The sequence below is a fragment of the Anarhichas minor genome, unplaced genomic scaffold (assembly GCF_050575085.1).
Source record: "Anarhichas minor isolate MPS153535 unplaced genomic scaffold, ASM5057508v1 ptg000073l, whole genome shotgun sequence".
Classification (NCBI taxonomy): Eukaryota; Metazoa; Chordata; class Actinopteri; order Perciformes; family Anarhichadidae; genus Anarhichas; species Anarhichas minor.
This window is the reverse complement of record NW_027466519.1, coordinates 2,087,634-2,113,072: the sequence shown is the minus strand read 5'-3', so window position 1 is coordinate 2,113,072 and position 25,439 is coordinate 2,087,634. Positions and strand designations below refer to the sequence as shown.

At 40.8% G+C, this 25,439-nt stretch overlaps 1 protein-coding gene across 1 annotated transcript in view; it reads left to right on the top strand.

Annotated features, from left to right (window-relative positions):
* Nucleotides 1–25,439, top strand: part of grin3a (glutamate receptor, ionotropic, N-methyl-D-aspartate 3A) — a 41,404-nt gene that overhangs the window by 11,086 nt on the left and 4,879 nt on the right. Inside the window, exons 3-9 of the mRNA XM_076079822.1 lie at nucleotides 11,997–12,666; nucleotides 14,156–14,539; nucleotides 15,011–15,156; nucleotides 18,089–18,204; nucleotides 19,427–19,578; nucleotides 23,585–23,746; nucleotides 24,116–24,186. Coding sequence (XP_075935937.1) covers nucleotides 11,997–12,666; nucleotides 14,156–14,539; nucleotides 15,011–15,156; nucleotides 18,089–18,204; nucleotides 19,427–19,578; nucleotides 23,585–23,746; nucleotides 24,116–24,186 — 1,701 coding nt within the window. The remainder of the gene's footprint in view (nucleotides 1–11,996; nucleotides 12,667–14,155; nucleotides 14,540–15,010; nucleotides 15,157–18,088; nucleotides 18,205–19,426; nucleotides 19,579–23,584; nucleotides 23,747–24,115; nucleotides 24,187–25,439) is intronic.

Sequence of the window (25,439 nt, the reverse complement as noted above, 5' to 3'; positions counted from 1 at the left end):
TTATGATCTTGATGATGTTCCTGCAACATAAAAAGGATTGTTTCAGCAACGTGGAATACCATTGCTGCATGGCTGCTAATAAAATAAATACATTATTTGGCAGCATAAACAACACTGGAAAATGATTTTGATAGCGTTAAAGGGCTTTACTTATGTTTTCAGCTATTTTCTACAAATCACACAGACTTAGATCACAGTTAACCATTTTGTAGTCTTGTTTTAAAAATTTGAATGCACTTATTTATGAATCCCAGGCATCTTTTAGTTTTTTTTTTATGGTTAGCAAAGCCTTTGGCGATTTAAACCTGGCCTGGAAACATGCTGTGAACACAACACTGACGTATACCTTTTAAGTTGATATGGCAACCCCTACCACCATACATAGCGAATACCTATTACGCAAGTATGGAAAATGCACAAATTGTCATTAAATCTCACTGATTGACCTGAAAGAAAAATACTTTCGGTGTTTTTATAGCTTTATAGAGAAACTCTTGCTTGATTTTTGTATTGTCCCCAACATGGCAAACTTCCACATGTAAATATATGATCATTCAGTGTGTCAACCATGTCTAGCGCAACACTGATGCCCTAATTCTCTGCAGGTGCTTGCCCTGGGTGTTTCCCAGTGTATGCTTTCATATTCCAGCAATCAGGCATTGTGAGCTACTTGCTAACCTTGTCTTTGTGCTGTAAAGAGTTGGCAAGGAAAGTGAGTTTTCAGAGCAATTTTGCTGAAAACAGCTGCCGGCCGCATTCCAAATCCTGGGTCGTCTCCACCCAACAGCCCTCACTCTCCTTCCCACCCCTCGCACCCTCTCTCTCCACGGTGCTGTTCACGTATGTGATTCAGCCTTTTGTTTCGACTTTGTCTTTGTTGTGGTATAATGTACTTCTCTCCCATCATGCACATGTTTTGGTCACAGTCCAGCAACGTCTATTTGGAATTCGCCACGGAAACGCACATTCATACACATCTACGAAGGTGGATGCATGCACAAGTAAGCAGCCTATTCGAACAATATATACAATCAATATTTGGAGCAGTGTAATAAAAAGACAAGGTGCGATGAATTGCATTTAGCTGCTGGACTGTCCATTACACGCTGCCTTTATTTTGATACCAAATTTGTCCGGTGTGTTTGGTATATATGGTGTTAAATGCAAGCAGACATTCATCCACAGCCATGTGAGGGCCCAGATTGTGAAGAATAGGTAATTGCTGGACCCACTTTTCCCATACATCTTGTATTGTTTGTCACAAAGCGTATGACGCAAGAGAAAACATGGAATGTCTTCAGAGACTGGAAATATTGCCCTTCCAGCGTCAGCATTCCAAATGCTCGCTGGTGCTTCCCCTTTTTGAAACTCCTCTGCCAAACATAGCAGCACAATCTATAGCTTGCAAGTGGGTCACATCCAGGTCAACTGTCAACCGTTCAAGTAGGGAGACGGACCATGATAACCTTTCATTTTTGCAAGGTATTGTATCTTCTCTGGCAGGCTAAGGGAGAACAGAATATGAGGGTTACAACATGAACCCAAGTGTCTCATTCCCATCAGAGGAGGACTTTGTCTTCCTGCTTTGGGGATTGTGCTCAGGAGCATAGTGGTTTTTTTAGAGCCATTTTGCTGAAATAAGCTGCATTTAAAAACCTAGGTCATCTCGACCCAACAGCCCTCATTGTGCATTGTGGAATAATGTACTTCTCACACATCGTGGAGATGTTTACTCATACTTTAGCTGCTACGTCAGTCTGGAATTCGCCACAGAAACTCATATTCATACTCATTTGCAAAGGTGCATGCATTCACAATCGTGCGGCACATTCTAACGCCCATTATATTCACTCAATAACTGCAGCAGTGGGGTAAAATGATAAAGTGTGAGGATTTGCATTTAGCAGCAGCGTCGTAATCTGCAGCTGGGCCACTCTACTTTTTAGAGCTACAGTAAGATGTGAACGATGATGTGTGATCATACACCAGTGCATTACCATAAGAGTGTGACCTTTTCTACTGAGATTCTCCTCAAAACATCTGATTCAGCAGAATGATCTCCCCAGGAGGAGAAGTGTTTGAACGTGATGAGCATATAGAAGAATGGAGGAGATTTTTGATTGCGTTTTTTCATGTCTTTGGTTCATTTTAAGCTGTTGTAAAGTGTTGATTAGCCTGCCAGTGTTTTACTTATCACAGAACGAAGAACACGTGTTACAGGACCTTTTACCAAGTTGATAAAAGCCCTGTTGTTGACACTGTGAAGGCAAGGGATTCACCCGAAGAGGTTTCGTTTCCCAAACTTTGTCTGATCCAAGCTGTTATACACACCTGAGATTTGGAAAAGTCAGCCATATGCCTGGTTCAGGGAAAGCTATATCAATTAGATAGTAATATATACGATACTGTCACCAGCTGGAGATGCTGGAGAAAAGGAACGGATTTAGGTTTCTATATTACCTGCAAAGATTAAAAAAGGCTATTTTTTTTATTTCATTTTGTCAGAAATGTTATTCATTTTTTTAGCAATTCAGTTTTTGTAGAGTCGTGGGATTGTTTGGACTGCCCCATCGCATTTCATGCTGCAGAGATTAATATATGTTGACTTTTTGTTATTTTTCCAATTTCCGTACGTCTCACCAGGTTAGAAAGATTGGCGATGAATTGAATCGGTGTTGTGATCATCATCTATTACCATTAACTTCTGTTGCGCAGTCTAACAATTTTATTGATTTCCTTTTCTTTTTTAAATGAACTTTCATCTGATTGTGGACACAGCGTGGTTTAGTTGTCAGATACAATGATCTGTCGCCTGTATTTTTTTACAGCCCGAACTCCCAGGCCGCCAAATACCGACTCTTTGTTATGCCCCTCGACACTGATATTGACGCACATGGCACCCTTGGGTGACTTACTTATTTACGTACTTTTGTTTTTCTTCGGGTAAGGGTTACCTACTTACCTTAAGACCATGATGGTTTTTTTTTCTAAAACTAAATGGATGACGACAACTTTCTAGAAAGTAGAAACCAATGTTTTTGTTGCTTCCAATATACTTTTTAAAAAACTATTTCATATATGTATACTGTTTTCTACTAAGCAGGTGCCATGACAAGTCATGATATTGCACACAATGACTGAGGGCAAAAGGGATGTAGACTACCCGATGGAGAGTAAAAGATACCAACGAGTTGAGTGTGTGGGGAAGGTTCTTGGAGTTGACTGTCCTCAAGTTCTGCAGAGGGAGAACCGGAAATTTGCACATGAAAGTTTCTGAAAGTCAGACTTTATATATTTTGAAAGCAATTTTGACTTATTTTTGCTTCAGGGCTGACATTAGACACTGGAGGTGCTCTGATACATTAAAGTTTGATATGATCCTAGAATAATGCTATGTTTATTATGTCTGAGTTCAGCTGGGATCTGGAGATCAGATAGAAGGCATATGATGAGATTTTAGAGAGGTCACAAAAACCCTCAAGCCCCAATTATGTATTTATTTATGAGATATTAAAGCTTAAAACCTTGTTTTTCTGAAACACAGTGCAATTTCATATATACTATGATATCACGCAACAACGATTCTGCGATACTCAATACATTGCAAGACAATCATCTACTATACATCATGATATCTGTGTACCTGAGAACTAAAAAAAAAACCTAAAAGGCAGAATTGATGCATTTATTCACTGCACTAAGTTGAAAGAATAAACAACAAAGTGCATAGAGTCTTTGCTTAGGGCCTCTTTTATACACACAAACACGCACTGACTGCAACTTGTTCATCATTCTAATGTAAGATAGCCATAAACTTGCAAAAGGCTGCACAGCCAGAAAGCAAAACAGCTCTAAGGTTAAAATGGAAAAGGAAGGATACAAATATGTCTTACTAAAATATTTCTAATGTAATTTGACAACTATATCTTTCAAGGAACTGTATTATTCAGGTTTATCACCAAAAACTTAATTCTACAAGATTACATTTAAACAAATCATGATAACGTCATCATTTATGTTTCATTACTGTGATAAAACAAACGACAGGCCGTATTTGTTGGGTTGACCATCACCGAGAAAATAAAAACGTGAGTAATGGTTTCTTCATAGGACCTAGAGTCGGACTCTCCGTGACCCACGAGGTTCTCGACTTGGAACAGCCACTCGACCTTTGTGCTCAACACTCTAGGGACGCCAGAAGTAGGGGGGTAGGAACTAGGAAAGCCTCTGGCCAGATTTGGCTTCACAGCCGGTGAGATGGTCTCTAGTTAGACACTACATTTAAAAAATCATCAATCCAGAAACCGCCAGCTCAGTGGTTATATGTCATACATGTTGTTTTTGTAGAACCAGAAATGTGTCTTTTGCAGGTCTTGTTAACATTCTGGCAAAGATTAAGTTCATTTAAGAAAATAAGATTGTCTTACAGAGAATGGGTGTTTCTCAAACACTGATGATAACCAATTATCTTAAATCCATACCACCGCCCTATAGTGAAAACCTATTGTATTGTGCAAGAAAGTAAATGAAGTCAGTGACGTTATTATTAGACCTATAAGGAAAGGAAAAGATGAAAAGACTGAAAAAACACATCTTGAAAACCATTAGAGGTGAAATAGGACACTTTAAAAGATGGCCCCCTCCTGACTTTTTCTAGAATAGTTTGTGTAAAAATCGCTCGCATTACATTGTACAAAACTCAAATTATTTAGTCAGGTTAAACATTCAAACTTTCTTTCATTTGTTTCTTTTTTCATCGTCAGTATTTTCCAAGGTTTAGGGCTTATGACCTCTGAAAACAAAGCATTCTATTTATGGCCTCTTTTCACAGGTTGAATATGTGTACAAGTTGTGACCAGGACGCAAAAGAGCAATGTCCCCTTCACAAAATGATTAGAAGGTAATACTCCAAACCCAATTATTTACAGATACATTGTAAAGTTTGTTTCTCACCTTTTAATCCCAAAGATTTCTCTAGTGAACCCTTGTCTTACACCCTTCAACATCCTGCAGTCACTTTCAGTCGTTTTTTAATTTCTATTGCAGTGAGAGGGACTGTCGTCGGTTTGGCAGTAGAGCGGTGGTATCAGGTGCGGAGCTGACCTGGAAGGGAGTGTTGTCAATACGGTAGAAGCCAGAAAGCACGTGACAGATGAGCAACAGAAAAGATTTGATTGATAGTTGAGATCCCCTGAAAGCCTCAACAGCAAAATGTTTTTTTCTTTTCATTGTCTCCAGCAATTGTCACGAAAATGTCTTTTAAAAACTCAGGCTACCATGACTAGCATTACTCATTGTTCAATTTGAAAACATTTATGCGCAAATATTATCAGTGAGTGCGTGAACAGATTTTCCGCCGTAAATGAAACAGCCAGCCAGAGCCACGACAGGTTGTGTGAAGAGAGCCTGTCTTTCCTTCAGTTTTTGGACCTAAACCCTTTGGACAAATCTGATCCAGCAGCATTTATGAGAAGCTGGATTAAAGCAGGACATCGTCTCTCTTTTTCTTGGTTAACAGGACAGGATGGCAATGAGAAGAAGCCAAGTCTGTGTGTGGATTCTGTTACAGGGCATAGCTGTTGTGTGGTTGTTGTGTGAGTGGCCTTACTGTTAACGGTATAGGCCTTGGTGATGTGGGTGCAAAGCTTGTAGTCTATATCCTATTTAATTGCCTTGGCTTGCATCCATGAAATTGTGTGTATTGCGTATTGAGTCTGTGTATGACTTCAGCACACCAGTGGAGCACAAGGTACGGGGGACCCCCCCCCCACCCCCCCTTTGCCAACGGGGTATTTTTGCACACTGCCCTAATTAATTTGTGCAACACTTCACAACTGCACAAAGATGGATGACAAATTGAAGAGCAAAAGAAGGGAATACAATATAATTTGGTTCGATATTTACCCAGATGTTTTCCTCCAGGCTATGTGGAAAAACAGGTGAGCAGGTGTCAGATAAGGGACTTTCCCGTGGATGGTGGGTATGTAATGGATGAGGGGGTTACTGGGGAATTTCTAATACAAGCAGAGAGTATTTTGAGGTCAAATAAGGGTGTGATTATCCTCATTAATCAAGATGTACCAGGCCATGTTGCTATTTGTAAAAGAACTTCTGTCGCATCAGACAAAGACAAGCATGTGAACCCCCCTGATAAACAGATGGTAGGCTGGTTATATGTACAATTTGTACTGGTGCTGATGTTTGGTGGTATTTGTATTTCCTCTTATTCCAAAGAGTAAGGGACAAATCATAACTTAGGAGTAAAACTTAGAATATGCCCAGAACAACAGTATTACAGACCTCGCTGACCTTTTCTGCCAGTATGAAAATATGTCGTCTGTCGCTTGAATAACATAATGATGAATATGTGTTTGTGTGTCTGTATGTGTATGTATGTAGGTTTGTATGTCAGTATGTATGTAGGTTTGTGTATGTATGTATACACGTGTATGTATATATATTTGTATGAGTGAATGTGTGCGTGTGTGTGTATAGGTGTGTACATGTGAATGCAAGTGTGCACAGAAAACGGAAAAGGCAAAGTAGAGTTAATCAGACAGTTTTAGTATCATGTCATGTTATGGAATTCCAAATGGAAAATTGTTTTAAAGGAATCTTGGCAATTATTTCAATTGAGAAAACAGAAAAATGTCGACAATAAATGTTCTTCTACATGATTGTACAGAACATTTATAGACTAAAAATACTGACATATATAATTTATGGTATGAATAAATAATGAAACAAAAGTAATCTGATAATGTAGAAAGATTACCATAACATTTTGATAAATCAGATGTTTTATTATCCTTGGGGTTAATCAGTTATCACAGGCTATTCTGCTTGGCTAATTGATTTATTCATTATTACTTTCAATCCCATTTCTCTCTCCATTTGCTTTCTCAGGCTTCTGTCAAGCTGTACCATGGATATACTCTGATGGTCACACCCCAGATATGTATTATTATTATTATTACTAGTAGTAGTAGCAGTAGTAGTAGTATAAATGTTTTGTGGTAATAATCATAATAAAAATCATAATAATAATACCAATAACAACAACTAATTGCTTCGTTCCATTTGCTTATGATTATATACTACCACTATACAAATCAGGAAAAATATGTCCTACTTTTCAAAAGAAATGTAAAAAATATTTCTTACACAAGGAATATAAAAAAATCTAAAAGAGATAATTAATTAATAATTATGCTCTCAAGATGATGAATCCAATTTGTAGCCTAGTCTGTTACTCAAGTTCCACCAACATTTCAACTTGCACACATACTATTGCATGTAATAGGCAATCTGGGAACCCATTGGCTATAGGTTTGGCGACGGATAAGCCTCTGGGGCCATGGGGCTACATTTCCGGGGATTCTGATGCAGCTGCAAAATATCCAAGGCCAAGAATCCCTTTTTCCAGTCTCTGCTCATTGTGTACAATCCGATTAGCAACTTGAGATGCAAGACTGGAGTTGGAGTTGAGAGACCACGACTACAACTGGATTGGAGCAGCTATAGTTTCCAAACAAATTGTAAACCAACAAATATCTAAATCATCGTCAGAGATTGCATTTCGGCCAATGGGTTCCGCCTCTTTTGCTCTCGACCTGGACTGCATTCAACCACAGTTTGCTCGAACGTAATTGGTCGATACTTTACTCGACTACAAACGGAAACCAGAATGCTTCAGACCAAATATTGTCCCATTGCCTACAGATTATGAATGCAGAATCTGTTGATTAAGTATAAAAAGCTTTTAAGGACTCAAAAATATTAAGATTATCAAATAGTTGTTGTATTTTTACCAGATGAAGATCAGTGAGCAGGAGTCTGTATGGTATAATTAAGCTCCTATTAAAAGGGAAAAGATCAACATGGTGCTATTCCAAAGTATCTGTGTAAAAGCCTATGCGAGGCACCGATAAGGTTTTTCCACTAGACTGAGAAGCTGAGGGAGGAGAGTTACTGGCTAGGAGGCTAAATATGTGATAAGAAAGCAGGGGAAGAGAAAAGGTAGTGTTCAGGAAAAGAAAGACACGGGTAGGCCCTGGAGATGCAGATACAGATAAACCACAGGGGCAAAAGCCCTGTATTATAACAGATAAGATACATATCAGCAGCTTATCTTATTCATTTTTTATTTTCATCAAGACAGTCCTTCGCGATAACAAACATTTAAAGCAATGCATGCCCGCCAAAGGCAAGCAGAGTACCCTGATGTGCCCACCAGCTGAGCTGTAAAGATAGATAAATGATATATAATGAATGTCCGCTTTGAGGTTTGCATTCCCTGAACCGATATAAGTAAAACACGTTCTGTTTGCTTCAGGGAAGGATTGGTTTAACAAGGAGGGATGCTCCTTCTATGCTTCAGAAGAGTCTGCGGCATCAACTTATATCTTTTGGTGTTAAGAACAAGATGTTGTGACGCTAACTGAAAAAAAACCATGTTTAATGTTGTTGATTGATATTTTGCAAGTGATATAAAACGTGAAAAGTTGAGGTGCATTTCAATCCTATTTAACTCAGCTTGCTTTTTTCGCTCACTCTCCTTCATGGCCGCTGATGTGAACACGAGCACTACGCTGTGGTTATAACCTGCCTCATACTCGGAATAATTTTTTTAGGTGATTCACGAGGAAAGAAGACGAGGCGGGCATGACATTAAGTTAGTGTCGCTGGGTTATAGATGTGATTCACCTAGACGTCACTCGTCGACTCCTCTGCTTCAAATGCAGCCAATTTTGTCTTTCATGGAGTGGAAATGAATCATGTCGCATTGTATAGAAAGTTAACGTTTTTATTGGAGCGTAGGAGGGGCCGTAGCAGGTCTGGATGTAAAGGATGTCAATGTCTTGCATAAAATATGAATCTGAAAAAGAGACGCCTGAAAATGTATCCAACATGCATCTGTCCTTGCATGAGTCATCAGCTTCCTGGGCTAAATCTTTTCGACATAGGTACTTGAGGACTATACGGCTCCGTTCACACCTCAGTGCTAAATTCTGATTTATTGGTCAGATCTGGGGTTTTTTGTTTGGTTGTGTGAGTTTTTGATAAATGTAGCCTTTTTGTGGAGCAATGGCTGCTATTTTGGTACGGAGATGATGCACAGTCACAGCCAGTTGTGGTGGGATCGTGATGTGAATGTATTCACTGAAACACGTTTCATCCAAAGTTTCAGAAAGTCAAGGGCTACTTTTAACTTTAACTACTTCAAACATCTGTCAGTGCCTCTCCACAACGTCAAGAGTGACAGAAGAAGTCCCAATTCCAATTGATGATTGAGTTATTTAAGTGGCCTAAATCAGAGGGCGTTTGCAGTTTCCCTTTTGCATACAATAAAAAAAAATGTACCATCAAATTGTTTTCATATCACGTTTTCATGCATGGTGTTTTTTCAAAATAAATGTCTGTCTTCACAGTAAGTTAGGTTTATAGGCAACAAAACCACTTTCGTAAATTGAGTGTGATCGACATTTACTTGACTGACTAACGACCAACGTGACTACTGAGTGGCTAACGACTGACGTGACAAAATGTTAAGTTTTGCACCGGACATGAAGAGCGGTCTCCTGCATGAAAGTCCTGTACAAGTACATAAGTGTTAATTGCGATAATACAATAGTAAAAGTAATAGTTAATTAACAAGTGGAGCCAATTAGGATGAAGCCAGGTTGCAATGAGCACCCTGGAGTTCTGCTTATGTGAGTGGCATGATGTCTATTCATGCATGACAGAAAATGGTCCATCAAATCCTATAAAGAGAAAGACACTTGTACACTCATACACGATGGTGCGATTTATTAGCGAGAGAGAGCATCTTTGACTTTCCAAGGAGCGGCTTTCTGCAGCGGGAAACATTGTGAAACTCGGCTCCCTTCATACGACTCCACTCTGCTGACATACCCTGCTAGTATTAGTCTGAAACTACCTGTAACGTCACCTTCCAAAAGTGACTCTCATAATATGTGCCCTTTTCACACGCAACACCCTCTGCACTGTTAGGAATGTGCAAGAGCATGTCACTTTCATTAAATACGAAGAGGAAAAAGATACAGTCTGCAGGTAGATTAACAGCTACACGCTGCAGTGAAGACACTGACCTTCAGACTGACTAGTTGAGCTGTCAGGTCGACTTAACACCAGTTAAAGATGTAGGAAAGTAGACAAGGTGGTGGAAAAGGGATTTATTTTTTCCTTTTTTTTTTACAGTGAACAAGTTGACACAAAAACGAAATTTCGGTAAAGGTCACGTCTTTCACATCATTACCACCTGAAGGCATATCAAAGCGGTGTGCATCTCCTTGCACAGAACGGATGCCCGCATTCTTTCCTACGTCCAAAGATATCCATTCCAGTGGACAAGTGTGTGTGTTTTTGTCTGTGTGAGTGCGAGTGTGTCCGTCTGCTCCGATATCTGACACTCTCAGACAGCCAGTAGCATGGCTCAGTGAAAGAGACGGTGTGATCACTGGACCGTGGTCTGCCTTATCCTGTCACACGCACACACACACACACTTTGGACAGCCACTAAGGCCACCTAGATAATACACCTCTCCAGTGCTGGTGTTACACTATTAAATTGGGATTTTTGTATAAACTAACCAAAGGTAAAATATAATCGTACATTTAAGCCTGTAAATCCTGCAGCCACAGAAATCCTGGAAAAGGTGTTTTTCTTACTGGCAATTGTACTAAAAAAAAGCAAGCCAGCAGAAAACGTATTGAGCAACTGTGCATCTTGCAGTTAACTTGACCTGCAAGCGTGAAGAAGATATGCTTTAAACACTGATACAAGACTAAATTGTTTTAATCCAAGAGGCCTTCAATTTACCGTGAGGGTCCTTAAATTGCAGATTTTGTCAACCATTGTATCCCTGTTGGGTAGATCTTTGTTCCTCTTCAATGAAACTGTCTTGCATAAAAAGTGTTGCTTTGCTCATTTGTTTAAATGCCTCCAATGACGTATTTCTATGTGTCCAAAAGTCGGAAGTAGTGTAGCGTGATGTTGTCACAGCACAGCAAAGCCTCCCGGGGAGCAGGCTGCGGTGGATTGAGTCAACACAGTATGTGACTTTGACAAGGGAGACCGCTGTCGTTTTCTAAACTCACGACCCGACCTTTCAATATCTTAAATCCATGACTATGATTGTTCCCTTACTTTTACCAAGCATTTTTTTTTAACCCTAACAAGTATCTTTGATTTTTCAATAGCTTTAATCAAGTAGGGGAATTAAACAGGGTTAAACATATACTGTCAAGTTTAACATCTAAGTAAATAAAATAAAAAAATCCTATATGCTCAGTTAGAATTAAGGGGAATGTGAATGGTTATAGTTCCTAAAGCAAGGTATCTGGTGTTTTGATAGCATCAACGAAGTGTAATGTGAATCCCCATTTCAGTAGTGTTTTCAACTACCATACTAATTATAAATGTTAATTACATCAAAATGAATGATTTTTTTGAGGATCACTGACACTGGTCAAATGCATTTTTCTCTGAAAATAAGTGGCAAAGGGCTGGAAGGATGGTCAAACTTCCTTCAGTGTGAGGCCCTACAACCTCTCTATTCTATAATCAATTGAAAATTATAACATTTTACTCTATTTTTGATGTCTTTTATACATTTAGGGAACATTAAATTGAATTGGAAGAGCAAAGATGAAAAATGTATTTTTAGTCACTTTCTCATTCAACCACTTAAAAGTAAATGTATTTGTGGGTAAGATTAAATATATTAGTACATAGTGGGCAACAGCAATAAACTGGCTTCCCTGTGCTCTGTCCATGGTACTGAAACCTTTGAACCCAGTCTCACCTGCAAGGAAGGAAACTGTATCCACAGGCCAAGTTAATATTTTGAAAACACTAAAAATGATCTTTCCTCTAACTCCTCTGTTCTTTCCTGCTCGTCCTCCTTCCACCACTCTCCTCCCCCAATCTCCCCCATCATTTATTTCCTTCTTTCTCCCCCCATTCCCCTCAGATTTCTATCCAACACATCTTTTGAGGGCCAGACCGGTTTAATATCCATAGACACTCACAGCCAGAATGTCATCTCAGAGGCCCATCACTACATCTGGTCCCTCCAGCTGGACCCTCTCGGCCAGCCAACCTGGACCCGACTGGGACGCTGGCGCAGGGGGAAAGTTCTGATGGACCGGCGAACTTGGCCAAGCCATCAGGGATTTGGGGCCGGAGGAGACTGGCGCCGATCCGCACGGCTGCACATGCGGGTGGTGACGCTGGTGGAGAACCCGTTTGTATTTACCCGAGAGGTGGACGGGGACGGGATGTGTCCCGCGGGCCAGTTGTGCCTCGACCCGCTCACCAATGAATCTTCGCTTTTGAAAGGATTTTTCCAGAACCTTGCGGGCCGTAACGGGTCTGTTTCCACGGACCTGAAGAAGTGTTGTTACGGTTACTGCATAGATCTGCTGGAGAAGCTGGCAGAGGACATGGGCTTCACTTTCGACCTCTATATTGTAGGCGACGGGAAGTATGGGGGGTTCAAGAATGGTCGCTGGACCGGATTGGTGGGGGATCTGCTCAGTGGCGCAGCCCACCTGGCAGTGACATCTTTTAGCATTAATTCGGCCAGAAGTCAAGTCATTGATTTCACCTCGCCCTTCTTCTCCACCAGCCTGGGAATTCTGGTGAGTAGTGCTCTCTCTCTTTTCCTGACTCGTCTTTTTCTCCTCATTTCATACAGAATTTTTCTCTTTTTTCCTTTGCACTTTTTTACTTATCTCACTTCTTTGGCCCATGCTTCTCCGCTCTGTGTCAATGACCTTACCTCAACCCTCTCCGCTTGGTATGCTGGTGGTCAGTATCAATATAGCAGAGTTGTATTACTGCCAGCCCTAGGTTATTGGATTGTAATGCACTTCCCCGTATAGGGCTGGGCTCGAGAGGGTGCAGCTTAGTGTGGTGACCCCATTACTACAATTACTCTACCTAGTCTCATGCTGACAGAAAGATGCCACTACAGTGAGATGTTTTGATTCTTTTTTACAGCAGATGTCTTTTCTACTATCAATATTTAACAGTTTATCAGACAGCACCTTTACAAATAGACATCCAGTTAATGGCAGGCCTCTGAATTTGTAGCTTTCCTGTGTGAACTGTATTTACTATTTATTTGTAGCAAAAAGTGACGAGGGGGGATTGCGACTTTCTTTTTTGTCATGTCCCCTCCAAATGTGTTCCTTCCCATTTCATCATGCTACTGTGGCTCTTTGTAGGACCTGTTTCAGTTCCTAGCTCAAATTGGTGAGACAAGCCTGTGTTTAACCATTTCATTTCTGATGAGTAATTAACCGAACATATTAACCCGACATAGATATTCCGTTTCCAGTCTTACTTAATCCTCATGAACAACACATTTTCACTCCTGATTATTCAAATACTCACGCTTGGTCCATGGCCCTAAGCTTCAAACTATGATGCTCTTGGTAGCCCTCTCGCGTCAGTTCTGTCACTAGAGTTAAACCACAGACAGCGTATCGGTTTCCACTCATTACACATGGTGTCTTTTCAAAATAAAAAGCCGTCTTCATCACAGGAAGTTAGATTTAGGGAACAAAACCACTTACTTAGGTTTGGGAAAAGCGTGGTTGACGTTAACTTGACTGAACGACTGACATGACTATTGAATGACTAACAACTCATGTAACTAATGAGTGACAAATCAGTCACGTGACTAGCAACTCACGTAATTAACTACTTAAGTGGCAAAATATTAAAGTTTACTTTTAGTTTTGCACAGGACACAGCTGTCTCCTTGACGAAAGTCCTTTGTTTGTTTGAACTATCCACCTTCTCTCCTAACCTGAATGGTCTATCTCGCTCTTTATACTGGGTCAGTTGCTCTGAACGTCTAATAATGACGCGGGTGGGTTTAAATTGGAGTTAGTTGAGAGCTTGGTGTGTCGGTATCAGACACCGAGGGACACTGACTAAGCGTCGATATTTGCCGAGTTGGGAGTGAGACCCGGTTGTCATGTCATATCAGAAAAAGGTGACACTATGCAAGTTTACTTTAAGATTGTTAGAAAAAAACACATCAATATCTAACACTAATGTCTTACTTTTATAGTATAATTTAGGTGTAGGTATTCTAATCTTGTGTACCCCCTTGCCCAGGTTCGTACTCGCGACACAGCTGCACCCATCGGTGCCTTCATGTGGCCTCTCCACTGGTCCATGTGGCTCGGCATCTTTGTCTCCCTCCACGTCACCGCTGTCTTCCTCACCCTGTACGAGTGGACCAGCCCGTTTGGTATGACGCCCCGTGGACGCAACCGCGACCGGGTGTTCTCCTTCTCCTCAGCGCTCAACGTGTGCTACGCCATTCTCTTCGGGAGAACGGTGGCCATCAAGCCGCCGAAGTGCTGGACGGGCCGCCTGCTGATGAACCTCTGGGCCATCTTCTGTCTGTTCTGTCTGTCCACCTACACTGCTAATCTAGCTGCCGTCATGGTCGGGGAGAAGACCTACGAACAACTGTCAGGGATACATGACCCAAAGGTCGGAAATGTGCTGCACTGCAAATAACTGCAGATTCATAAATCGAAGTTTACAGACTCGGGGAATGTAGTTTCAGGCTGTTGTGGACCTTCTCTTTAAAAGTGTCCCCGATGTACACTTGATAATACTGCAGACTGGAGTAGTAGGTAGCAACTTCTTGTGAAGAGTGCAGTCTTTAAACTTTAAGTCAGCAAATAGATTATTTAATTAAACCACTTTGTTAGAGCAATCAGCATATGGTAATTGATGTTTTGGCCAATGCACCAAATCTCTGAATAACAAGAGTAAATCAGAAAAGAAACAAATCACCAGTTTAACAAGCTCTCCTTCTGCTACTGAGAATAAAAAAAATGCCAACTGAAGAAAAGAGAAGCAGCAGACTAAAGTGAAAAATATCAATATTATTCAATATTAATGCTTTGTGAAGACATTCTAAGGGTAAGATCTGGGTTTATTGTATCTTTCTTGCAGTTACACCATCCCTCTCAGGGATTCCGATTTGCCACAGTGAGAGAAAGCAGCGCAGAGGACTACCTCAAGAAGAGTTTCCCTGAGATGCACGAGTACATGAGGAGATACAACGTCCCGGCAACCCCAGATGGCATACATCAGCTCAAGTAAGACAATGCCATGAGTCCGGCACAGTCCACGTACGCATGTCGTGCAGACACACACACACACACACACTCTACATTCATGGCATAGTCGTCACTGTCGCCATGTCCTCTGGTATTCAGTAACTATACAACCAGTTATATCTTGCTGTCATCATTCCTTGGAAATCAACTTACACACATGTGGGGAAAAAAATAACTTCTTTGAAAATAAGGAAAAGGAATGGGAGTTGCGTGTCTTAAGAAAGTCAAAATTTGAAGAGAGAAAAAGCCTCCTGTTTGCATTCGGATCTCACCCTCCTCCTTACCCTGCCATTGCTGTCATCATAAGCTGCTTCGACATTCAACTGGCACCCCCGTGGAGCAAAGCAGAGTATAGTGAGAAGAGGCAGCTGAATACAAGGCCCAGGCTGTGCAGGACACAATTTCAATGGATGAAACAAGACTTTTCCTTTTTTTTTCCCTTGCTGAGCTTGTGAAATGCTGATTAGAGGGTTCAAGGGAAAATGTCATCTTTAGAAAATTATGACTGGAGAACAAGACAGCAAACGAGTGTGCCGCAATGTAACTTTGAATACCGTGAGCTTAGGGTTCACTTCTGAATCCACCAGGCATTAGTTATCATTGATATAATCATATAGTATGCCATGTCACGTCATAGTGTAATGCAGCTTCTGTATACTGCATTGACAGACCAAGCCCCATGAGGAGATTAAACTCAACATTCATGAATTGGTCAAAACTGGATGTTAATATTATTATATTAGTGTCTCCGTCCTTTCATTGCCATTTTCCAAGCCATCCACCAGATGCCCTTGGACTTGCCCTCCCTCCTTTCCTCATCACCTGTCCCGCCCATCGACACACCTGTTCCCACTCTCCCTCATCAGCCCTGCAGTTAGCTTCCCATCCTACTCTCCCACCTGTTTCCACTTTCCCTCATCACTTCCCTCACCCCTGTGGCAAGTAGACACAACAATCCACACACCCTGATGACTAAAACAACATTGCTTGGGGGAAATGTAGTGAACTTTAGAGGTCTATTTGCAGTTATCTCTTCCCTGCACACTGTGCACCAATGGTCTTTCAGCTTGATGAACATGTCTGACAACTGAAATTGAAACAAGCAACAACTGCAGCCCGTCTGCTACATAATTAGAGCATTCTGAGAAAGCGCACTTACTGGAGCATTATCAGCCGCCAGACAACTGCCTTGTGCTATTTTGTCTTACGATGTGATGTGAAAGCTGTTGCCTGATCTACCTCAGAGATCCAAAATGAATGGAACTGCTGTGTCGCACATCATTTTGTGTTAAGTGAAGCCGCACCGCAGAAATTTTCTACCATCCACATGCAAATACATACTCCTCAAGCGTTACTGCAGGACGATCCAGGGAGTCATCATGTTTTAATCACACTGGCTAGGTAATTGCTGGATGTCTAGGTTGTGCTCTAATCATAAAATACACATCATGCAGTACTATGGTTGAAATACAAAGGACATAAGCTGCAACCTGATTCCACCTGTAATAATGAGCAGCTAGCTTGTGGGTAGAAGATAGTTGAGGATTTCAAACACTGTCCCCGATAGCAAGCGTAAAACAAAAATAATATCTAGAAAAAAAAGGCTTTGCAGCATTTGGATCCCAGTAGGCTGTACCTGTCAGCAAAGAATTGATTTGTAAAAGCCTTGCCTTTGCGAATGAATATCTCAACTGTGTATAAGAGACTTGGAGCGAGGAATCTGAGTAAATTGGCAGAAACTGGCGGACAGGCAGTTATTTTACTGGAATAGGGCCCGTAAGAGGGTTGAAAAACCACTGGCAAAAGGTTGAGGGAATTTGTTGAATCATTGACATCCCATGTTCAGTGATTGTTACTCTGCCCTCTGAAGGGCTATAAAAGGCTATAAAATCTCTTTTTTTGTGTTTTATTCTTTTCACCTATTTTTCATTGGGCACAAAAAAACATCCCCACTTGTGTCTCTATTTATTCAACTTAACACTGTTAAAATAAGTGAAACAGACACTCATGCTGTGAGGTCACAGGTGTGACATGAGGACAAAAACAGAGAAAATGAGTCTCAAGAGTATCAGAGCTGGAGTGAGATGACAAAGGTTCATTTAAGTTTGCGGCTCAGGAGGTTTTTAAAAGGTTCATTTTCCAGAGGGTTGCTTTAAAATGTCAATCCCAGAAGATGTAAGATCTGTTTTAGCGCTATGGTTACATCTGTCACCACAATTAATTTCTGACTGACTACGGATCAGTCCAAGTGCATCTATCTGTTTGTCTGTCCGGCGATCCGTCAAAAACATTTCAAATGCCACTGATCAGATCGTCAAAAAACTTAAGGGCAAAATTCAGGTCAACACTCTTATCTTTTGTTGAATGACTGAGTGCTTGCTAGTGTGCAACGAAATGTTTAATTGGCACAACATGTTGCGACTGATGAATGCTGAATAGTTGAATTGGGTAAAAATTTGAAGTAATAGATAGAACCATGAAACTTCTCCAGTTGATTACTGACATTAAGGCAAATATTTGTTGTATTGCGAGTTTTCTGAAATGGTATGCCTAAATATGCAAATAAGGTATTAATGCCAACTTTTTGTCAATTTTGGTGAAATCTACAGACGCAAATGGACAGAGTAGTAAAATAAACACATACATGTTTACTTCTGGATGTTTGTTGTTGTCTGAATGAAGACATCTGTCTTTGTCGATTACATTTTTTGGGGGAAAATAGTCCACAATCTCAAAATGGGCCAGTGCACGAAAATGTTTTGTACTTGTAGTGTCTCAGTATAAAAGCTGAGCTCTCACTATCTTAGTCAAGAACCGGTCACTGCACAAAACACACAAAAAGCCTGACATATATTTGCTACATCTGCACTTGCATTGCACTTCTAAATTAAGCTACTTGCTGTGTTTACAGGAATGACCCTCAGAGACTGGATGCATTCATCATGGACAAAGCTCTGCTGGACTACGAGGTCTCCATAGACGCAGACTGTAAAACTCTAACAGTGGGGAAACCCTTCGCTATAGAAGGTAACACATGGCTTCTCATCATAAGACAAATCACTCACTTATTCAGGGCCAAGGCAGTTTGTTTTTGTTTTATGTATTTACAAATACTAATTACCTGTTAAAAATGTAGTCTGTAACTTAATCCAAGGAACACAATATTAAAGTAAAGTAACTTGATTGCTTACATTTTCACTAACTTTAGAGGCTATTGTGACGTGAAGTCTGCCCACATGTGCCCATATGTGTGGTAGGTTAGGCCTATTATTCCTAATTTTAATTTTCAAATTGAAAACCGTAAACTCCCCATTTTTACGAATGTGTCTTTAATCGAACGATGTCTTTGTTCCTGTAACTCTAACGGAAAACAGTCTTTTCTTCTCGTATCCTAATTACGTAACGTCGTCCCATGTATTATGTTACTCCCCGAGCCTGTAATACACAAAACAGCACTTTATGAATATGTGGCGCTTTCCCATCTTTTTGATAATGGTAAATGGTAAATGGTAGAGATTGATAAAGAACATTTTCAGATTAAATTGGTAATTTGTCATTACTGGAAAACAGTAAGTAAGTAGTTTGGTTTTTGATTTTCATTACATTTTAAGAGGTCGTCCTGAATGACAGCAGACAAACTGCCCATGAGCATTTTAGGACTGGCCAGAATTCAACAATATCAATCACTCAACCTTTGCACAGCAGTTAATCTTCTTGCTTTCAACAGCTTAGATCCTCTACTGTCTGCTTTTAATCTCTGGTCCACTTAGCAAGCTCCTTCCTCCCACTGTGAAGATGTTCCCATGGTGCTTGCTTCCATTACAGGCCACCATAGTCCCAGATTCCAGTGTTGTTGTTAATTACTTAATGCACCCTTAAGCCTCCAGGATACGATACAAATCAATCAGTGTACTTCCTACCAAGGCGAGGTACTTCTGTAATTGGCTGCTGCTGTATTTGTCACACTTTCCTGGCAAGCTGAGGAATTCAGAGATTTACTCACAACGTTAAGTACCTGCTTTGTTTTAGAGTGATGATGGTGCTTTCTGATAAGCGCTGGTTAAAAAAGAAAAAACAAAAAAACAAAAAAAAAAGATGCCAAGACTCCCTCCTTTCTGCTCAGTTGTTATTTTTCTTACTCTGTGAAAGAATATCTTAGTGCATGGAGGTGAAGCTCAAATAATTTTGCGGCTGCGACAGAGGAATAATTGTATCGTATGTGTGTGTGTGTGTGTGTGTCCATTGGCAGGCTATGGCATTGGCCTCCCTCAGAACTCTCCACTCACCTCCAACATCTCAGAGCTTGTCAGTCAGTACAAGTCGGATGGCTTCATGGACATGCTCCATGACAAATGGTACAAGGTTGTGCCCTGCGGGAAGCGCAGCTTTGCTGTGACTCAGGTAGGAACAGAACCGCCTTTTGTACACAACAGCAGCAAATGTATTGTTTTTGTATGGTGACATTTAAGTACATGTTGAATGTTTGCCGTATTGTATCTTTCTGTCTCCACACGTGGATATTGTCGGGTATTTCAGTTGGTATCATGGCTTTAACTTTCTGCTAATTAAACAAAGACCAAAAAAAGCTGCACTTGTCAATATTCTTATATGATCATTCAATCGAATGACTATTCATAATGGGAAAACATATTTTGTCGTGGATTACGTAAGGCCGGCTCTTGGGAAACTGTTTGCTTACGTGTTTGCCACAAAAATTTTATCAGGAGATAACGCATCACTTTTGTGTTTTCAGATTGTACCGCTGCCCCAAAAGTAAAACAATAATGTAACAAATTACACCCTGTAGAGAAGGGACCTATTTTCTTTATCATAAAACATTAAATAAAAGAAACTCTCTCTTTCTCTCTCTGGTTAGTCAGAATTCATTCAATTGATCACAATTTATTTCCACAATGTATTTGTATAGAAGTAGCTTTCTTGTCACTTTTTTTCTGCCCTTACCCAGAACTTTTCTCCTGGTTTCATGATTTTCCTGGCTGTCAGAATACTTTCCTTGCACTGCCTTTACAACCTCCATGTACAGTAATGGCTCCTTACTAATTCAGAGCCCGGCCCCCTGACCCACCATCTGCTAACTGAGCTATGCCCCCATAACTCATCTGCCCCCATCTTCCTCTTGTGTTTCATTTATATTGTTCTTGCATGCAAAGGCATAAAACCCCCTTTATGAAGTCTGATAAAGCAGCACTTGGGGTGTGTTCTGTTGAGCGACAGCATTACCGAAACACACCAAATACATCATTGTAAATGCCCATCTTCTGAATCTCATATGAGTAGCAGAAGCAGCACACTGCAGTGCAACAGATTCAGTGTCTCTGAAGTGAACCATTTCCCACTGCGTAACAGCTAGACGTGTTACAGATGCTATCTGCAGCTGCAGACATTTAAATTGCTCCGGGTACATTTCATTTTGCAGCATCATGCCTCCACCTGCCTACGCCGACAGCAGAGAAAGCGGCTTGACCAGTATTTCTGCACACCTTCTGGTTCTCATATTATAGATACTGCTGTTAAATAAGTTACGTAAAATATGTATAATTACATTAAAGTTACAGTGTGCTGTCAAAATGAACACTGGACAACATCAGAGGGAAATTCATGTGATATACGCAATATGAATTATTGACAAGGCTGGCACAGTTTAGTCCTGCTCAGCATTTCTTTTCTTTTTTTTCAATCTATTATTCCGATGAATGGCTACTACACCACAAGCAGCAAGCCTGGGATTCTGAAGAGATGAAACATCTGATGGATTGGCTTTAGAGAAGGCAGCCAAACTCTCTGGCATCCGTCCGGCTCCCTGTCACCCCAAAGAATTTGATCCCATTTGAAGTAATAAAATCAATACCAATAAATGACATAATATTTGACATATAACATTAAGACGGCCAAACTTAACATTACCTGGAAATAAATTGTGATCAAAAGGGAGGAAGATTGTGAGCATTATGTGTTTTATTGAAGCTTTTCTTTGATTTTTTTTTTGCAGCAAATTTATGCAACTAACCCATGCAATTTATAAGTGGAGTTGGGAATTATAATAAAAATAATTGTTCTATATGGTTGCGTAGAGTGAAAAGAGACAGGAAGTGTGTTTGCGGCCAAAACTTGGAAGAATGTGCTTAAATGTGCTGAATGTGCTTAAATGTGCTGATCCAAGGAAGCCCATAACTGTGAGGAATGTTGGAGCGGGTTGATGAACAATAACTTACAGTGCTTTTTACACACTGGAGCGAAGTATTAGATTAATCTCGTTTATCCTCAGTGAGCTTGTCTTGCTGTCTTTTCTCCTAAGTTGGAGATGTCTTCTCCAGCACTAAGATGTGACACTGACTACTGTCTGCACTGCCTGACTTCCCAGGAATCATTAGCTTCCACTCCCGATTGACAATACAGCCAGCTCGCCAAGTCACAATGTTGCAATGATGAATTTAATCCATCATACATATTATTTTTTCTCTTACCGCCGTGACTTTATAATGCAATCATTGCAGCCGCTGCTGTATCACAAGCTGCTCCATACTCAGCAGTAAAAACATTCACCGGACAACGTGTTGCAGTTACACGCGCTTAATTAAGAAAAGTGTGATATCCCAATAGGAGATGCCACATTTGCAGACTCAGGATGCATTTCTGAGAGGCTTCTCAATAGTGACACGTTCAGAATAGAATGAGTGCCAATTAAGATGATGGGGGGGACGCGTGATATCCCAGCATGAGAAGCAGGATTTCAGAAAAATCAGGACAAATCTATCAGTGATTTAAAATCAAACGCAGGCTGTATTTTTCCAGGATAACTATGGGGAGGTATTATCTTATTCCAGATGTCCATTTTTCTTTAAAGGGCAAAGCTGAATTCAGTTCACGGCATTGCAATTTTCACTTTAGTGACTTTGAAATGCTGTTGCTTGTTCAGTTATCACTTTTTCCACTGCCTCATGGAGTTGTTTACTTCTGATAGGATGGAAAACAGAGTTGAAAGCAAACCTGAGCAATATTCTCCTCTCACTCATTTCTTTGGGGAGAAAACGTTGCAGTGATTGCAATGTTTTAAAGTCAAGTTATGGGGGAAAAAAATTACATGATGCATTACATCTGGCAATGCAGTGTTTTGTCTATGCAAGCTGTTTTTAATGGAAATTTGAAAAGAATGGGAGCCAATGACTCCTGGGAGGTCGGCCAAACGTGCTGTAATAGAGACGGTATAGGATAGATATACTTCTGACTGTGGTGAATACGTCAACGGGTTCACACATTTCATGTGAAATAACGGCAAAGAAAATTTAAATTACACTAATGCTATCATTAAAGTGTTAGCTGGGGAAATACTTTTGTGTACACAAACCAGAAGCTAGTGCCACGTCTGCTACTGAATACAACATCTGCTTCTATAAGAAAAGGATGCTCACACACAGACATGCAGTTTTAGTCATTTTCTCAATACATTTTCTTGTACAAACAAAAATACAAACAGAAAACACAGAAAACAAGTAAAAAGGTGGTAGCTGGCAAATAGCAACATAACATTAGAAAAACATAAAAATGATGTTCACTTAATGACAATTACAAGTCAGCGTCATTACCATGGTGAATCCATTTTTATTTTAGGTTTCTACTTGAACATGTTTACATCCTTTATTAATGTTTCAAAATTACATAAATTTTCTCACACTGTCTGAATATACCTGCATTCACCCTCTGTCTGAAACACTCCATAAATGTTTAAAGCTACATTCGATATCCAAAGCATGAAACAACTATTTGCTTTGTACACAGTGGACTAATGTCTACCTGAGCAAAGAAAGAAGTCATGCTCCCTCTTGTAATCCGAACATCTCTTTGCCTTGTTGACATAGCCAGGCCGGCCGCATGTGCTTCGGGCACATGTTCGTTCATGTGAGTGTGTCACTGGCTAGTTCACGGTCACCGCTCTGCACTACGCTCATAATGTAATAATGCTGATAATCGCTGCAGAAACGTAGCGCCCACCCTCCGCTAGCCCCTCGTGTAAACACTGTTAGCTCTGTCAACACTTTTGCCGTTGTTTGCACTGTTAGCGCTGTCAGCACCGTTAGTTGTGAGCCGCTGGCTCACCGTCGCCACGTTGAGAGCCATTGAGAGCCAATCGAAAAGCTCGCAATCCTGTATCTTGTACCTTTTAAGTTCTGTTGTTATCTGGTTGTTTTACCATCAAAGGCACAACCCGAGGGACTTTGTATAATTGTACTTCCTGGACCGAATTTTTCAGACAACCACTACTCCATCAGAAGTAATAGCTTTGCATCCCTGATCTCTTTCTCTCTGCGTCTCCTTCTACCTTCTTTCCACTCGTCCACTTTCTTCCCGCTGCCCAGCTCTCTCGCTCACTAACCCTGTGTCTCTCCAGACGCTGCAGATGGGCATAAAGCATTTCTCCGGCCTGTTTGTGATGCTCTGTGTGGGTGTGGCCTTATCCCTCCTGACCACAGTAGCGGAACTCATCGTGTACAAGCTGGTGATCCCGAGAGTCAAGGAGCCACGCTTCAAATACTGGCTGCACACAAGTCAGGTACTGACCTCACACACAAATACACACATGTACAACACAGCGAAGCAGCCTTTCGATCATGAGCTGGAAAGGAACCACATTACAATCACCAGAAGAAGAATTATTCTGATTATTTAAGTGAGTGAGTGAATAGCCATAACAGAATGTAAAAAATGTGTTTCTTGTGCTTCTACTACTAACAAAGTGTGCTTACTAGTCGGTTCATATGTATTTGGAGGTGATATATTGTCTTCTTATTTTTCTCGCACACATAAAAAACATACAAAGCATTTTATGTTCCCAATAAACAACAGAATAATCGCAGAGAAACAGGTGAAATTCCAGTAAGTGAGTAAGTATGTGACAGCTAATGTGTTGCTTGTTTTCCAGAGATTACACCGGGCCCTCAACTCAGTCTTCACTGATGACAAACTGCCGACGGTTACCAAGCCTGAGAAGAGGTACTGTCCCCTTCATTGAAGGCTGGGCTCAATACAACTTCAGTTCAATCGAATAAATCCGTCGCTGAAATATATTGTAAATGATAATGATTTTTTCTGGGGGGGGGAAACCCATTACCAAGCGATTGAACTGAATATGAACTGAGCCCAGTTGTGTTGTAATTATTTATGACCCATTCAGTACATTTTGTTTTGACTGAGGATGCAAAGACACATCAGAAACAGGTTGAGTGGGGCGAGCGGGTCATCCGTCAATCACAAGGTTTGATCCTTTCGCCTTCTGTCCGCATGTCAATAAAAACAGGTGCATTTTTCCTCCTTATAGAGTGGTATCAAACCACTGCACCCTCTACAAAATGTACCAAATGCAATGTATCCCCCCCCCCTCCCCCACACTTACATAACATACATTACAGGCACACAAACAAAGAAAGGTGTCATTCTGGATTCCGGGCTTCCAAACTTCAACAGCCCATTGGCCAAATAATGAGGCTGAGAATAAGTGACATCAATTAACATCCGAGTGGCAGTTAAGGGACCCATTTTTAATCAGAAACCAAATGAATGGTTCGTCTGTTGGAAGCTAATTATCAGAAAGCGAAATTGAGGAAATAAGCTCATGCTGACGTCACCGAGTATTGTTTGGCTCAGTGGGTGAGAGAGGGAGATTCAGCACATCGTGAAAGCTTCTTTTTGGTCAGTTTCAATGTCTTTTCAAATGTTGTATTGTTGCAATTTGGGTGTGATGTGGGTTTATTTGACTGATCTGGACAGCCATCTCGGCACCACTGCAGTGCGTGTGTCATAGTCCCTTTTTATTCACATTTGGTCACTGCTCACATTGCCATGTCACTTGGGAGCTTACTTAAGGCAAGCAAAGTGAGAAAGTTATAACTATTTTCTGTGCCTCTGAGGGGGGATCAAAAACGACTCTCAAGCTTTTGCTGAGCAAAATAGTTCCATTTCATCTTTCTCTGTCTGATTCTGCCGTACTCTACTTCACACCTATCCCTACTTAGCAGCACGCACCGAGTGCACACTCAGGTGGAGCACTCGAAGTGGGGATTAAATACACACAATAATTATGGAGCCAAGGCCATGTGAGGGATGCCTGTGGTAATGAGGATAGATTACCTGCTGCATAATCAGCCTCATTCAATCAAGTTATTCTGCAGTGCGCCTGCACGCTGTCTAAAAGTCCGAAATTATTACCCTCATTTTGTCAGTGTCCTGCAGAAACGTGGTGTGTCAGA